Source organism: Cetorhinus maximus, chromosome 14 (genome assembly GCF_964194155.1).
Source record: "Cetorhinus maximus chromosome 14, sCetMax3.hap1.1, whole genome shotgun sequence".
NCBI classification, from domain to species: domain Eukaryota; kingdom Metazoa; phylum Chordata; class Chondrichthyes; order Lamniformes; family Cetorhinidae; genus Cetorhinus; species Cetorhinus maximus.
Window position 1 is genome coordinate 94,502,839 of NC_135892.1, and position 17,945 is coordinate 94,520,783.

The following is a 17,945-nucleotide window of genomic DNA, read 5'->3' on the forward strand; positions in this document are numbered from 1 at the left end:
TATTCACGAGGATTTAACTAGCAACAGAATTAAACTAAGAAGATATGCTCAGGGAAACCAAACATACATTTTCTGCAGTGTCCACATGAAGAGGTCCAAAGCTAGCACAGTCTGCATTTCAATCATCAATCCATATGCTGAAGGCTGGCAACATGGTAATAATTGATAGCAACATTTGAACTTGTGTAGGGAAAATGCCACTGAGTATTTAACTCCTCAACTTACAACTGGCTCATGACCATTGAGCACACAGCAAATGAGTGTCCAATAACACGGATTCACTTTAATGGTTGGCAACTTACTGGATGCATCTAATTAATGACAAGCTGTTACTTATTCATGCTGTATGCAGCTACTTTGTCTCAGTATTGTAATACCCTCGACAATCTGTAACGGTGCATAAGGCAGTAAAAATAAATACATAGGGGAGAAATTCTGGCAGAAGGGGAGGTAAATTCTGATGGGGTGGAAAAATCCCTGAAATTGACATAGGGTTGGTGTCCCGATTTGATCCCGTCCTTTTTTGGCTTTCCCTGGAGTGGGATTGAAGGAGAGCAGGGAACCCCCTTGGATCTGTCAGGTCAGTAATTAAGATGCGGTTGAGGTAGTAAGCCAATTAAAAGCCTGTTTTAAACCTGAATCCTGTATTTCTCAGCCTATTTCCTGAGGTGGCAGCAACTCACCAGGGTCATCAAAGTGAGCGCACAGTGGGAAGAATTTCCTTAGTGAAACCGACAGCCTGAAGTACTTGAAGTTGCACTGAAGAGCTCCAGCCATGACCAGTTGAGAGACTGCAGTTCAAAACACTTCCTCTCTCAGAGAGTGTTTTCACTACATGACAGGTGGTTGCTGACTTCTTGGGAAAAGTCAGCACACATGGGAGCAGCTAATGCAACTCCACCTTCCACTTCTGCTCAGGGCAAGAGCAGAGGCCACACTATTAGTAACAGCTCCAGGAGGAGCAACAGCTGCCCCCTCCTCAGCCACATGCCCCTCCACAGAGCAAATGGGATGAACACCAAGATCCAGCTGGAAGGAGGTGAGGCCCACAACATAGGGTCTACAGGCAAAGGCTCTGGCTCTCATGGCGGGTTGTTGCTATCATCAGCAGCCTCCTGGAACAAGGCCTCCATCCCAGTGGAGCAGGCGGGCACTCATTAGCACGGGCTGACAAGGTCTCTTTGTGACTGGAAGGACACCCTCACCAAGATCTCTGCCTTTCACCATTTTATTCTCCTGCAAGGAGAGAAACCAAAGAGGCATGAGTGTTCATGAGGGTTTTTGTGAAGAGGAGGGAAGGGCACCATTTGTGTAGGGTGTTGTGAGGCATGGTTGTGACAGCACATTAGGCTGAGGGTGACTGTGAGTGTTGACTGCATGGGGATGTGAAGTGCCTGCAGACAGAGGCATGAGTGGAGCTGGAAGGTGTGTTGACCTCAGGTATGCTGTGCAGGAAAATGCTGAGCAATTGGTCAGAGTGGGACTTGGCACCACTCATCTGTCATGGCCTACTGAGGCCTAGATCCTCTTGGTGCACTGTCTCCAGGTTGGAGGGACCTCAGTCTGGCTACTGAGTTCCTTGGTCATTTCCAACTGTGCCTGCTTGTTTGGAGAGGTTGTCCTCTTCATACTGTCCTTGAGAGAGCTCACCTCACTGTAGTCCCTCAGATCCCACAGCAGTACCTCCAGGTAAGAGTGAGAGAACTGAGAGACAACTTAGATCTCCTCTCCATTCCTGTGGTTGCTGAAGCCTGATAATTCCAAATGCTGGTGAGCTCTGGTAACCCATGCCATGGTCCTATTAATTAGAAATCTTCCCTTTAAAAAAAATATGCATCGTCCAGCCCTCCCTCCCTAATTGGTCAGGAAGTCTGGAGGTGAGATGACATTAGTTTGCTCTAGTAAAGAGCAACTGCTGGGTGCCCAATTCAGAGAGTCAGACTGCAAACTCAAAAATAGTCCCACCATTCCAGCAGGGTCAAAGGTTTCTGTCCCTCCCAGCTCGCAGTTTTCCCTCTGAAAAGACAATGGGCTGAACATTATGGACTGGTGAGTGTAGAAGTAAAAAATACTGGGCATAATCATTAAACATTGAGATCAAGCAACTCTTTTGGAAAAAAAACAAACAGCTTAACAAAAGCCTATTTTGTGACATGGAATCTTGGATCACAATTAACATTATGTAAGAGCCAGTTAATTGCGAATGCCAAATCCAGCTTTATGCCATAAGATAAATACAAGTGTTTTAAAACATACACACTGTGAAATGATTGTGAATTGAAAGGAATATAAAGATAACTTTAGAACAAGTCAGTGCCTCCCTGTAAGAGCTCTTATAGTCCTCTTTTGCACCCTGTTCTTCAGTCTGTCTATGGGCTACAAAACGATGTCCGAGGTCACAGTCCCACCCACACGCCTGCTCCAGAAGCAAAGCAACCAACAGTAGAAGAGTTACATCAACAGGTTTGTAATATTAGTCACATGTTATTTGTACAGTAGGACTGCTCCTTTCAAGCTTGGTGAGTTTAATTTAATGTGTTTCATCTTTTACAGATAAAGTTCTGGCAAATGCAGCTGGATAGACACCGGTTAAAAATGTCCAAAGTTGCAGAGAGGTAAGGTTCTATTTTTCTGTTTGGTTGGCTTTGCTGCATTATTTTCTGCTTTCCTTCCGCTGCTCTCCCTCATGAGTCCTCGCTGCATCAGGTACCATGTCCTAACCCAGATTCACAGATGATTTGAGAGCATGTAGTGTTTGAATGCTTGTTCCATTTGTATGAAGCTTGTAGTGTTTGCGAGCATGTGGTGTTTGAAATGTGCCATTTTGGTGCATGTGCTGACTGAGAGCACATGGTGTTTGAGAGCTTGTGGTGTCCCAGAAGGAAAAAAAAAAACAGCTGGGACCAGTACTCTTATTTCCCAGTTTTTACTGGTGTTCCATTTTAAGGTATACAAGACCAGTTCGGACTAGTATCCTTATTTCCCAGTTTTTACTGTTTTTTCGTTCTGGGAGTGCATTTAATGTTTGAGAGTTTTTTAGTGTGCTAAAGTAGACTGGATTTTTAATTCCCCGCCAGCAAGTTTGAAGATGGGGGTTGCTCATTAAACCCATTGGGCAGCCTGCCCACCACCTACCTCCCCACCCCTGTCCCCACTGCAAACTTACCACCAGCAAGGGTGACATCAGGCAAGGCCTTTAAGTGGGCAGTTAATTCTCACTTAAGGGCCTACGCCAAGTGGCCAACCCGACTGGTTTTCTGTGTGGGCTGGTGGTGGGTAGGTGGGATGGGGCGTGCCCTCCTTAACGGGCCACCTGGGCCCATTGGAGGGCCTGCCCAAAGATTTACCCCATCCCACCAGGTTCCCCTTTCCCCCCATTGGCCTCTCAAAGCCCAGACCCTAACCGCCTTGCAGGGACCTGCCAGCTTGACACGCAGTGAGACCCCCATACACTTGCTCAAATCCTGATCCAATGTCACATGCCTCTGTCCCAAAGTGTTGGAGTGCTGCTGGTCTCTGATTGGCTGGACGCTCTCTGAGTTGGGACTTCCTGCCCATAATGGTCAGAAATCCTGCCTCCAGCACATTAACAGCCAATTGAGACAACCAATGTTCTCCTTGGTGGCTGCACCTGATGTTTTAGCAGTGGGGGCGTAGCAGGGAATCAGGCACCTTGTCTAATTCAGCCCAGTGTGTGTGAACCTGTGTTGCTTATTTCATTGCATGTCTTGTTTGAGAGTTTGCAGTGTTTAAATACATACGATGTTTGAGTGTCTGTGGCATAAGACTTCAAGACTTTTTTTCCCAGGTGCAGTAAATTCTTCTTTGTGATTGATGTATTTGTAATTATTGTCCTGCTCCTAACTGCTTCTCTAGCTCAGTGGTTTAGCCCATGTGTTGGATTGCCTGCTGTTTGCATTTGTGATTGACTCTGAGATATGTGGATCATGACTGGGAGTGTTGGTACTCAGGTCACATTGCTCTCTGTCCTAGTGCCTACAGCTTCATGTGCAGATCAATAGAACTGCTGCTGATCACGTTCACTTGACTGTTTCTGTGCTTTTGCATGCATGCCACTGCTGGAGACCATCTTTTTACAAGGTCCAATAATCTGTTTTATGTTTCAATAACAGGCTTCAACAATGTCTTTGGTGCTTGTCTTTAAGTTTTGTGCAAGTGAGTAGAAGCCAGCTTTTGCTGCTTCTCGAATGCGGGACCCCAAAGCAGCCACAAGAGCAATGAGAGGATTTATGAGAGACGCACCTATTGCCCTATTTTCAAAGTCAGACATCAATAGAGATAACTATTGTCCAATCTTTGCACAGCCATTGAATATAAAGCCAAACGTTCGCTCACCGTAGTGTTAAAATTTAAACAGACTGTGGGAATGTTGGTCCATTAAAAATTATATTCCAAACCAATTCACAAGGGCTCAACATTCTAAACCATACTCCTTCAATTTATTCGCCATTCAGTAGCTTCCACCTATGTTAAATCCTCGCCACCAGTAACCTTGTTTCCTTCTTTGGTATCTCAATTTTAACACTAAAAACTGGAAACAAATAATTCATTTTCCTTAGGAATCATATCACTGCTGCATTTGGTTGTTCAGGGCACAATGAGGAACTGATATGTGCTGATCCTTTGTTTCATTGCTTTCCATTCCAATAGATTGTACCATATATATTATAGTCTCAATCATCTTATCAAGTTGCTTCTGTCAGTCTTGCAACCACCAGTACTTCACATTAGCATCAGTAGCACCCTTGCTTGTGAATTATTCCTCCTGAATTCAAGCCCTAGCCCTAGCCCTGGACTTGAGAATATAATTTACGCTGGCATTGCAGCACAGTACTGAGGCAGTGCTGCATAGTCAGAGGTGCTGATTTTTTTGTATGAGGCATTAAACTCAGTGGATGAAAATTACCACCTCTTTAATTGAAGAAGAGCAGGGGAGGTCTGCAAGTGTGTGAGCCAACATTCATCCGTCAACAACAGCACCAAAAATGGTTTAACTGGTCATTCATCCCATTGATGTTTGTAGGACATTGCTGTGTGCAAATCAGCTGCTGTATTTGGCTACCTTACAACACTAACTGCATTTCAGAGGACTTCACTGGCTGTACAGTCTTTTAGGATGTTCGGAAGACGTAAAAGGCATGAAATAAATGCCACCTGTCCCATTTCAAATAAATAAGCATTTTTTCCAGAATACTGACAATCATGGCCTTAATGCCCCAGCTTAGGAAACAGATGCTTTGACTTCCTCCTTTTTGAATTCCTACAAATCTTTGCACAGTTCACAGTTGGGTGGTTGAAATATTCACCATTCATAAGTAAAAAGTGGTAAGTGAAGTGCTTACTGCTGCAAGTGCATGATGATTAAGAATTTTCTTTGTTCCTGCTATCGTACTCAGATTGCACAGACTCCAAGGGCAAAATAATGTACAGCTACCAACTTGATTTGAAATTTTTATTTAACATAAAATATAACTAATTAGCCCTTTATTCAGAAAATATAGCCCTTGGTGTTAAATTGCATCTGGAGCATGTTTTTGTCTCACAAACTGTCTATTTTGTCTTTAGTCTGATAGGGTACTCAGAACAGTATATGGAATTTGACCCATTCCTTATAACTCCTGAACCCTCAAACCCATGGATGTCAGATGATATTTCCTTCTGGGAGCTAGAAGCAAGGTCAGTCTTTAAAGTATTTTTCTTTTTCTTTCCTTAGAAATTTTTTTCACACATTCCCTCATTTCCACAGCTTATAATGCAGAAAGCCTGCTATCTATTCTTGAATACTTCAACAGTTAAAGTAGCAGCATATTTTAGTGTTTTTATATATATATTATATATAATTGCTCGCTCTCATTTTTCCATAAAACATCGAATAAATTTTTAAATGGCTGTGCCAGTACACCTTTGATCCAACATCACACTCTGCCTCTATAGAAACATAGAAAATAGGAGCAGGAGTAGGCCATTCAGCCCTTCGAGCCTGCTCCGCCATTCATTATGATCATGGCTGATCATCCAACTCAATAGCCTGCTCCCGCTTTCTCCCCATATCCTTTGATCCCTTTCTTCCCAAGAGCTATATCTAACTCCTTCTTGAAAACATACAATGTTTTGGCCTCAACTACTTTCTATGGTAGCGAATTCCACAGGCTCACCACTCTCTGGGTGAAGAAATTTCTCCTCACCTCAGTCCTAAATGGTCTACCCCATATCCTCAGACTGGTTCTGGACTCCCCCACCATCGGGAACATCCTTCCTGCATCTACCCTGTCTAGTCCTGATAGAATTTTATAGGTTTCTATAACCTCATTCTTCTGAACTCCAGCGAATATAATCCTAACCGACTCAATCTCTCCTCATATGTCAGTCCTGCCATCCCAGGAATCAGTTTGGTAAACCTTTGCTGCACTCCCTCTATAGCAAGAACATCCTTCCTCAGATAAGGAGACCAAAATGGCACACAATATTCCAGGTGTGGTCTCACCAAGGCCCTTTGTAATTGCAGCAAGACATCCCTGTTCCTGTACTCGAATCCTCTGACTATAAAGGCCAACATGCCATTTGCCTTCTTTACCGCCTGCTGCACCTGCATGCTTACCTTCAGCGACTGGTGTACGAGGACACCCAGGTTTTGTTGCACATTCCTCTCTGTCAATCTGTAGCCATTCAGATAATAATCTGCCTTCCTGTTTTTGCTACCAAAGTGGATAACCTCACATTTATCCACATTACACTGCATCTGCCATGCATTTGCCCACTCATTCAGCTTGTCCAAATCACACTGATGCATCTCTGCATCCTCCTCACAGCTCACCCTCCCACCCACCTTTGTGTCATCTGTAAATTTGGGGATATTATATTTAGTTCCCTCATCTAAATTATTAATATAGATTGTGAATAGTTGGGGTCCCAGCACCGATCCCTGCGGTACCCCACTGGTCACTACCTGCTATTCAGAAAAAGACCCGTTTACTCCTACTCTTTGTTTCCTGTCTGCCAACCAGTTTTCTATCCATCTCAATACACTACCCCCAATCCTATGCGCTTTAATTTTACATGCTAATCTCTTATGTGGTACTTTGTCGAAAGCCTTCTGAAAGTCCAAATAGACTACATCCACTGGCTCCCCCTCATCAACTCTACTAGTTACATCCTCAAAAAATTCCAGTCGATTTGTCAAGCATGATTTCCCTTTCTATGCATTCTTTATTGGCACAGTAATTTGCTCATCTCATCTTTCCTGTACTGCACACTGTCTGGACAAACTGTGTCAGACTGCTGGTGAGCAGGGAGATTTAGCTCTGCTTCCTTCAATCTGACAGCATAGAAAGTAGGCAAAAGGTTTATTCGTTTTTTATAGAGGAATAACTGATAGAAATACGTAAATTAGAATCATAGAAAGTTTATGGCACAGAAGGAAGCTACTTGGCCCATCGTGTTTGCGAAGAAATGAGTCACCAGCCTAATCCCACTTTCCAGCATTTGGTCTTTGGCTTTGTGGGTTACAGCACTTCAGGTGCATATCCAGACACCTTTTAAATGAGATGAGTTTTTCTGCCTCTACCACCCTTTCAGGCAGTGAGTTCCAGGCCCTTACAACCTTTTGGGTGAAATATTTTTCCTCATCTCCTCTCTCATCCTTCTTCCAATCTCTTTAAATCTATGTCTCCTAGTCACTGCTAAGGGAACTAGGCCCTTCCCATATTGGCCCCTTGCAATTTTGTACCTCTCAATCAAATCTCCCCTCAGCATCCTCTTTTCCAAGGAGAACATCCCTAGCTTATCCAATCTTTCTTCATAGCTGCAATTTTCTAACTGGCAACAACCTCGTAAATCTCCTCTGTACCCCTTCTTTCTGTAATGAAGTGACCAGAACAGCACACAGTAGCCAAGTTGTGGCCTAATTAATGTTTTATACAGCTCCAGCATAACCTCCCTGCTGATATAATCTATGCCTTAGCTAATAAAGGAAACGTTTCCATATGCCTTCTTAACCATCTTATCAATCTGTCCTACTCCCTTCAGGGATCTGTGGACATTCACTGTAAGGTCTCTCACTTCCTCTACACCTCTCAGTATCCTCCCATTAATTGTGTATTCCTTGCCTTGTTTGACCTCCCCAAATACATCACCTCACACTTCTCTGGATTGAATTCTATTTGCCACTTTTCTGCCCACCTGGCCAGTCCATCAATATCTTCCTGCAGTCTACAGCTATCTTCCTTGCTATCAACCATGCGGCCAATTTTTGTGTCATCTGAATGTGTGTTCAGATAAATTCACATACTCAGATTCCAATATATCGATGCTTTAGTTCTCTTGTTTTAATTTCAAATGAATTGTGAGATAACAAAGAGAATGTCTAATTGCTCCAAGAATGTAGTTGCATGGTTATATTCATATGTGGATAAAGAATCTGTGGGATATATGCCACTCTGATGTCTAGCCACCGTTTACAACTAGGGAATATCAGACTGTCGGGATCTCTTGCTGAAAATCTGCTTGATGCAAGGGATACCCCAAATACCTTTAAGTGGGGAAGATGAACGTTTGCCTCCATAATTATGGGCAGAATTTTCTGGCGGGCGGGCAGAGCGAGAGCGGGCGTGGGCTATTTTACTCGGGTGGGCCAATTAAGGCCCGCCCAGCGTGAATTACAGCTCCCGAGGACAGAGGGACCGGGCGGGCGGCGGTGGGACTGCAATGACCACCGGGTCCAATGGCAGCCCTGCGGCCTGTTTTAAAAAGCTGCTGCAGCCTTTCAAAGGCTGTGAATCATGGCCAGTGGGAGGGCTCCCCAGAGCGCTGCTGGTGAGCAGGCCAGGCAAGAGAGTAGGACAGGGGGGCACTGTGCCCCTCGTTTTTCGGACGATTGCCTTGCTGCCCTCCTTGAGGAGGTGGCAGCTTGGCAGGAGGTCCTTGTACCCCAGGATGGGAGGAGGACCCCCCCCCCTCTCACATGACCAAACATGCCTGGGAGGAGGTGGCAGAGCTCCCACGAGATGGTGCGACGCACCTGGATCCAGTACCGCAAGCGCTTCAAAGACCTCTTGTGCTCGGGAAGGGTGAGTACCACGTTGGCATTGGTCACTTAACCCAGCAGATAGGCTTTCCCCCCTGGCGCCCCTGCTCCCCACCTCCCACCCCCCACCCCAAGTCTGAGTGTAGTGACTGCATTGAATCATTGATGGCATGTGTCCTTCGCTGGGTAGGCTAGCAGATATTGCCCATGCCTAGGCCATCCTGAGAGGATGGTGATGAGATGGGTTCTGACCCCGCAGCATGTGGTACACTGAGACCCACATTACTATTTTGGGGGCAACCTGGAGGAGCTGCACCTAGGCGCAGTGCTGGAACTCCAGGACATGTCAAAGTCAGGGTGATGACATGCTGGGAGGGGAGCTTCAAGGTGGCGTGGCACCGATCGATCTGCTGCTCTCAGTGCTCCACGTACTTGCGCCTCTTTGCAATGGAAGGTTAGACCGTGTGGTGCCACATGTGATGTAGGCAGCATTTGGCCGGCGGTGGGCTGGGAGGAGCAGGCCTGGCATCTTTGTGTGAGTGTTCGGCAGCAGCGGGGTGAGGAGACACTGGAGCCCTGCAATGTCCCACTCTGGTTGGGGTGGGCCAGCCACAAAGAGAATCCAGGTACAAGTAGCACTAATCAATGCTCTTCTCTCCTTTTTAGGAGAAGAATGCACATAATGCCGCCGAGCGGGTGAGGACTGGCGGAGGGTCGGCCCAGGTGGCGATGCTTAGCTGGTTCGAGCAGGAGGCCCGAGATCTGGAGAAGTGCCATGCGCCCAGGTTCACCAGTGTCGGTGAGGCTGGGGTGCCATGGGCAGGTATGTTTTCCCAGCAGTGAGGTCACTATTGTTCTCCCAACAGCCATGGCAGTGCTGAATGTTCAGTGAATGAAATTTGCAACATGGCTTGACCATTGCTTATGGAAAGATGAGCGCATAATGATCCGGGGGATAGGGATGCACATTGACATTGTCTCCACGTTAACTAATCAAATGTCCTTGTTCTTCCTTTCAGCATCAGCTGAGCAGGGTCAGGAGGAGGAGCAGCAGAGGCCCCCTCTCACACCTGAGGGCGCTGAAGTTTCGGACCCACCAGCGTCACACCATTTCTGCCAAACAGGCACCAGCACAGATACTAGTGCCTCGAATTAGGTGCCAGAGACCGTTGCATCCAATGAGGCTGCGATGACTGGGGAGATGCCAGTGGGAATTAGATCATCGGCTAGTGTCCCAAGCCACAGTCGCTGGAGGAGCTGGCAGAGACAGAGAGTGCCCATGGTGCCAGCAGTCAGAGGACTGCAGGGGACCAGGCACATGCTCAGTCGGTGGCTGATGATGTGCCTCTGGAGTCGTCCGCGATGCAGCAGGTGCAGGAAATGCAGCCGGGTGTGCGGGAGCATCTGGGGGAGATACATAAGGTTATGCTTGGATTGGTGTCCGGGGTGGAGGAGTCTACGTGGACCATTGCCGATGCAATGAGCCTCATGGCCGAGCGCCATACGTCCTCCATGGAGAGAGTGGCAACTCTCGTGGAGAGGCTCCTCCAGGAGACCAATCAGGGCTTCCTGGGGATGCGCTCGGACCAGCAAGCCCTCACATCGGCCTTGACCTCAGCTGGTCAGTGCCAATGTGGGAAATGGTCTGGGCACCAAGTTTCCCAGCTCGGTGCCCATCTATCCACAGTGAGCAGGGAGGTCCGAACCGACCTCACGTTGACGCAGCAGCTGCCTGTCGTCTCTGTGGGCACCTCTCAGGGTGCTCCAGATGAGGGTGGCAGCTCCTCCGTCCCTCTGCCAGTGACCGTTGCATCCGATGAGGCTCTGGAGATGCCAGCTGTAGAACTGGCCGCTCCCTCCCAGGCGGGGCCAGCACAGGCTCCATAGGCCAGAGGACGAACACCAAGGTCATCGAGGCCAACAGGACAGCAGAGTCAGCAGGATGTCTCAGATGCCACTCCCAGAGAGGGGTCAGCACCAAGACGTAGCACCCGAAAACGTAAACATAAGGCACCTTAGGCACACCAGGTTTTATCACTGGTGCTTTTATGTTGCCCGCAATGAGGGCTTTGAGTTGGTGTGATGTTGAACACATTTGTCATTTTGTCCTCTTAAGTTCCATTAAATTCAGATATGTCACCATGGCTGAAGGTGCCTCTTTCCTTCTGCAGGCGGATGGTTACGAATAATGTTGTGCGTGATTTGTGGGACATTCAGCTTTATTGACAAGTGCCTTAGTTAATGTTCCTATCCAGACAGATTTTGCACACAGGTATCAATTATGGAGCCTGCAGCCCAGGCTTGTCCTGGAGGTCCATATGTGATGTGCTAGCTGAGGGTTCGTTGGATTAAAGCTTCCCAGGTGTCCCTGCCTCCCTGGAATATGCCCAGGTCATCGTCTACCCCCTCAGCATTTCCCTGTGCGTGCTCATCCTCGGATTCACTGCTGGACTCATCACGTGCAGCCGCAGCCACTGCATCTACGTCTTCATCGTCCACAGCGTCTCCCCTTTCCAGCACAAGATTGTGGAGAGCACAGCATGCAACCACTTTCAGCGACACACGATCTGGGGGGTACTGGAGTGGGTCTCCTTAACAGTCCAGGCATCGGAAGCACATTTTGAGAAGACTGGTGGCTCTCTCCACCACAGTCCTTGTGGTGCCGTGGCTCCTATTGTAGTGCTGCTCAGCCTCTGCTCTTGGATGGCAGAGAGGCGACATGAGCCACCTTCTGAGGGGATAGCCCTTGTCACCCAGCAGCCACCCATCCAGCTGGGCTGGAGCACTGAAGAGCCCCGGCATCTGGGAGTGTCTGAGGATGTAGGCTTCGTGGGAGCTGCCTGGGTGCCTTGCACAGACTTGTAGTATCTGCATTCTGTGATCACACACTATCTGCACATTCATGGCGTGGAATCCCTTCCTGTTGACGAAGGCACCGGGCTCACCTGCTGGCGCCTTGATGGCCACATGTGTGCCTATTGCACCCTGGATGCGGAGGAAGCCAGCAATCGCCACGACACATCTGGCTCGCTTTGTCTGACTTGCCTGGTCCCAACGGTGATGGATGAAGATCAATGCACGCCTGAACAGAGCATCTGTAACCTGCTTGACACAAGTGTGGACAGCTGATTGGGAGATACCACAAAGATCATCCACCGACCCCTGGAAGGAGCCAGAGGCATAGAAGTTGAGGGTAGTTGTGACCTTTAGAGCCACTGGCATGGGGTGTCCACCCACACAGTTAGCGGAGATCTCAGGCCCAATCATCTGACAGGTATAGTTGACAGTTTCCCTTGAGAGACGGAGCCTCCTTCGGCACTACACCTCAGACATATTGAGGTAGCTGCTTCGCTGCCTGTATACCCTGGCAGCAGGATAGTGACGTCTTCTGCGGCCCCTTCCGCCTTGGACTACCTCTTGACCCTGCACCCCTTGTAGCTGCGCCTCTCCTCCCAAAGGTGGTTCCCCTGGAGGCTGATTGTGCACTCCTGGCCTCCTTCCCCTTCTAGCCCTCCCTTCCTCCTCAGAGGAGGTGCCTCCAATGGAGAGTTCAACTCCCATTCCCAGTAAGGGAAGGCTTCCTGAAACCTGCAGGCCCAAAAACGATTCTTCACTGCAGAGTGCTGACCTGAAGGTTGTGAGTCCAGTTCAAGCAGCTGGTATGCGTTTTGAAGTAGTGCAGCTCACACAGTCAAGTATCAGTAACTTTGCAAATTAAATATTTGACAGAGCACACTCGTGACCCCACTGAGCCCTCTTATCCCGCCTGTGGATGAGGATTATACAAATGTCTCCTACCTGCCTGCCCGTTGCGCCCGTGTGACAACCCGAAGATCGCACGGGCACCAAAAAATCGCCGTCAATTGGTGCCTCAAGGGCCTTAAGTGGCCCTTAATTATGGCAGGTGTGCATCGGATATCATCACACGCCCGCTCAATGAAATATTGCAATGACACGCGGTGACATCAGGATGCTTGCCCGATGTCACCGCGCATCATTTTATGCGTGTGGGTCCCACCCCCACACACCAATGGGAAAATTCTGCCCCACATATATTCCTAATCTGTTATCTTGGGGCCTAAGCTTTGGTTAGAGTTTTGGAATGTTGTTGGGTCTTCAACAGAATATTCAAATAATAAAAGTGATTAACCTGTCCCCAGTCAATCCTTAAGCACGACTGATTTTGTACCTGCTTAAACTATGCCTATAACCAAAATTATTTTTGAAGGCTCAATTATATTAAAAGCCATTGAAATGCACGATGACAGGAAGCAGATGTTAAATGGGACAATATGTTTAGATAGTACCATGAGTTTGTAAAGATTTATTTACAGTGTTGTAGATATTGCAAAGCTGTTGATTATTTGAACGCACACACATGATTTAATGAATAGGCTACATTTCTAGATCTAAGAAAATTATAAAGATATTTGAGGGATAACATTTATTGCATGAAAATGTTGTCAGCTTTGTTGGGCCAATTCATTTGTTTAAAATTTATATGTCTTTCAGTGTGCACTACGAGTTGGAGCTCAGGATAAGTTATTCCCTTTAGCAAACCTCACACCTCTTACCTCCCAGTAATCTGAATTTCAGTTGTATTAAACTGCACAGGTTCCCTGGCCTCTTGGAAGTGACCCTTTGCCTCTCATGGTCCCAAAGTACCAGGGATGAGAAGCTTTAACTAAGAGCAGAGATTAGAAAAACTGGGGCTCTTTCCATCATAGCAAACAAGGTTAAGAAATCTGATGGAATTGTTCAAAACTATGATATATTTTGATGAAATAAGAAGGAAAAAAATGACCTGGTCAGTGACTAAGTAGCTAGAGGATATTAATTGAAGGTCATCACAAAATAAAAAGGAAAATTATTTTGGATAATTCTTTATACATAGAGATGTTGGGACATGCCCTACCAGAAGTATGGAAGCTGAATCCTTAAAGGCTTTTGAAAGAGAAATGAATTACTATTTGAAAAATAAATATTTAAATAGATTTGGAAAAAGGTAAGAGGAATGAGTCTAAATAGAAAGCTCTTTCAGAGAATGGTCTCCCTCCAGACTATAAAATTCTGTGATTGTATGATTCTAAATTGGTAACCTTCCTTCTCTTCCATTCACAGGAGGAGAATCTACTGATCATATCACTGAAAGGGATACAAAATGGTGTCACTCTGTATTTAATTACATACAGTTTTACGTGTGATAACTTTTATCTGTTGGATAAAAATAGCAAGTCATAGTATGTTTAGTCATCTAGTATTGACTACCGCCGTGAGAAATAAATCAAGACTTGATCATTCATAGCTATCTGTGGGACATTACTGGTGCAGAATGGTTATAGCATTTGACAACATAACACGCCACCACATTTCAAAGGAATTTATTGCCTGAAGTTCACTGAGATGTTACAGCGTGATACATATTATTTAGTATGATCCATATACACCAATGAAACCTGCTGTTACTGTTACTGGCTCATAAAAAATTCCATCCTTTGTGTTTTCAGTAAAGAGCCATATGCACAGAGGGTAAAGCGATGGGGTTTTTGCATCGATGAAGTTTTGAAAGATCCTGTAGGGAGGGAACAGTTTCTTAAGTTTGTGGAGTCTGAGTTCAGCTCTGAAAACCTACGGTATGTACTGGAAATTTCCGAGTGACAGAATTCTCCCTATACACAAGTAAGCAAACAGACTTTGATGAAGAGTCATATGGACTCGAAACGTTAACTCTGTGTTCCTTTCCACAGATGCTGTCAGACCTGCTGAGCTTTTCCAGCAACTTTTGTTTTTGTTTCAGATTTCCAGCATCCGCAGTATTTTGCTTTTGACATTAAAACTGCTCCTGTAACTGGTAAAACCTTCCACTTCTCATTCAGGTCACATGCTGGCATTAGCCAAATATACCTTGAAATGCTGGTCTTAAAAACATGCACATTTTCTGAAAGTTCAAGTTAGAATTTACCTGAGTTGGATCATTTTTAGTATTAATATTAAATAATGTTTTTGTATCACTAACCTTTTACATGACTTAAATGCCAGAGGTGGGTTATCGAGAGGCTTATTGAGATCCCTCTATCATGTGAGATCAATAATTCTGGTATCTTCAATGTACCATTACTTACGAGCAAAATTCAAAGAAAATGCCCTTGTGAAAGAAAGAAATAAAACACAACAAATGCATGTGCGTGTATGTTTATGCACTACAATGCCAGAAAGGTTGGTCGCAACTACTCTAAAGGGTAGACTTCACAATCCTAGTTGGGAGCCCTGCTGGCCAGAAAAAAAAAGTTATTAAATGTGAGATGGGACTCCTGAAAAAATAGAATGGTTAGTAGTGGATAAATAAAAATTGACTGCAAAGCTTAATAGTTACCTTGTTTCCATGTTTGCAAAAGATAAAGATATTGGGAATGTGGTAAATCCATAATTGGTTGAAAGCATGTTGAGAGGCATGATAAATAAAAGGAAATATTAGTGAAGTTAAACAAGCATTAAAAAAAAAGTGCCAAAACCTGACAAGTGATATCCAAGGATCCTGAGGGAAATTAGGAAAAGTAGCAGAGGCTCCAGGTTTTATATTTCAGGGTTTTACTGGGAGTGTGGATGTGTGCTGGAAGGCAGTAGAGAACGGCTGCTGAGTCAGAACTAACCCCGTGTAATTAAGGTCAGTTAATTTAATCTTTCTTGTAGGGAAAATGTTGTTAATTTTTATTGAAGATGAGATTACTAAATATCTAGGTTGATTTGAAAGTAATAATAAGCAGCCAAAACAGATTTCAGACAGAAAAATCGTGCCAGACAATCACGATGAAAGTTCTTTGAGTATCTCATCAGATATAGTGGATCGGGGAAATACAGTAGATGGGTGTACTTGGGCTTTCAGAAAGCTTTTGACAAGGTACTTACTACACCGGATAAGATTAAGAAGTATGGAATTAGGGAGAGGGAAATAAATTAGATAGAAGTTTGGTTTGAAGGGAAGAAACAAAGAATAGGATTTAACGGCAGTTTTACTCAGTTAGTTCCACTCTCCTGCCCTTTTCCTATAGCACTGCATTTTATACCTTTCGGATCTTGATAAGACCATAAGAGATATAAGCAGGAGGAGGCCATTCACCCCCTCAAGCCTGCTCTGTCGTTCAATAAGATCATGGATAATCTGACTGTGGCCTTTTCTTTTCTAATTGTCCCCCATAACCCTTGACTCCCTTGTCAATCAAAAATCTGTCTAACTGAGCTTTGAATATATTCAATGACCCAGCCTCCAGTGCTCACTGGGGAAGAGAATTCCAGCTCTGAGAGAAGAAATTCCTCCTCATCCCGGTCTTAAATGGAAAGACATGAAAGGTTGTCTGCAGGGCATGTATGGGGAAGAAATGCTCTGTAGCACCGCAGAGAAGGGAGGACATAACATAAGACAAGTACATTTATAAAGTGTAAGGTTAAATTAAAACTTAAAAATGAAAAGATCTCACTTGCAACAGTAGAAATCCATCATGACAGCATCTCATATTTCAAAAAAGGACCCTACTGCACCACAGTGCTACATAGTGGCCAGAACCAAAGAGGCCAAAACCTTGTGGAGGCAACGGAGACTCGGGTGCCCCATGTCGCGTCTATTCAGGAAGGCCCACTGCATCATGTGCCAATTAGGCACTTGACAGGCCAGCGGCGGGGCCTTCCAACGGGATCAAGGACCCCAAGGGCGGAAGTATCGCCCGTCGAGAGCTGTAGGACAATCAGAGGCTAGCAGCTCTATTGAAAAGCAACGCCACTGGGGAGGTGGCAGCTGCTGCCGGTATGACTCCCACCCAAGGCCTAGGTTCCTCACTGGATCCCAGGCCAGAGGTGAATGACAGCAGGAAGGGAGTCGTGGGGAGAGTGTTGGCTCTCACTGGGTGGGGAACTCCTTAGCAGCACGCTGTGGAATAAAACCACCCCCCTACTCGTGGGTTAAAGAGGTAAAATTCCCCCCTTTGACTCTGAATCTAACCTGCTGCTTAAATTAAACACTAAACCCTCCATCGGGGGGGCTGAGCAGGAGTGGGCGGGCACACAGCCTACGATCGGCTGCGTGCCGCCATTTCATGTGGGCGGCCAATTAAGGCCCTCCCAGTGTGACACGCACCCGGAAGCGCTGAGCGCTCCCTGTGTGGGCGGGGGGAGGAGACTGAGTCGGGGCCTGCGCTCTTTCGCACATATGCGCAGAAATCTCCCTGAACCACAGAGCTGCCTCAGGGAGTTTAATCTCATGACGAAAAATTTAAATAAATAAAAAAAATTCAGACATGACCCCTCATGTCACATGAGCTGGGACATGTCAATGAATTTTAATTTAAAAATTTATTTGATTTATAAATCCTTCATCCTGCCTGTGGATGAGGTTTCATGATAAATGCGAAGGCCGCCTGGGCTCTTCGCCTGGCCCCCCGCCAACCTTAAGGTTGGACGGGCAGCTCCATTAGTTCTTTTAATTAGTTTTTAAATGGCCTTAATAGGCCTTTGACAATTTGGCGGGCACACACCCATCTCCGGTGCGCGCCCGCCAAACTGAAGATCGGAGTGACACGCGGTGACATTGGGACACATACCTTATATCACTGCGCGTCATTTTACACGCTGGCGAGCAGGGCCTGCCCCCGCACGCCGACCAGAAGATTCAGGCCTACATGTTCATATTCAAACTGAAATACCATTACAGGTCTGCCTGTAGAAACCTAATATGTCTCTTCTGGGCCAGAATTTTCGGCTCGGCGAGCGGGGATGGGGCCCGCTCGCCGAGGCGTAAAATGATGCGGGGTGACGTTGGGCGTGCATCCCGACATCACCGCACGTCATTTAGATTTCCAGTTCGGTGGGCGCGCAGCCAACTCGGCTGCACGCCCACCGACCTGTCAAAGGC

General features: G+C 46.2%; 1 protein-coding gene across 5 annotated transcripts in view; it reads left to right on the forward strand.

Annotated features, from left to right (window-relative positions):
* rgs7b (regulator of G protein signaling 7b) overlaps nt 1-17,945 on the forward strand; it is a 458,499-nt gene that overhangs the window by 416,673 nt on the left and 23,881 nt on the right. For all 5 annotated transcript variants that reach the window (XM_078557261.1, XM_078557263.1, XM_078557262.1 and 2 more), the window contains 4 exons: nt 2,365-2,463; nt 2,554-2,615; nt 5,587-5,697; nt 14,551-14,676. In XM_078557261.1, coding sequence (XP_078413387.1) covers nt 2,365-2,463; nt 2,554-2,615; nt 5,587-5,697; nt 14,551-14,676 — 398 coding nt within the window. The remainder of the gene's footprint in view (nt 1-2,364; nt 2,464-2,553; nt 2,616-5,586; nt 5,698-14,550; nt 14,677-17,945) is intronic.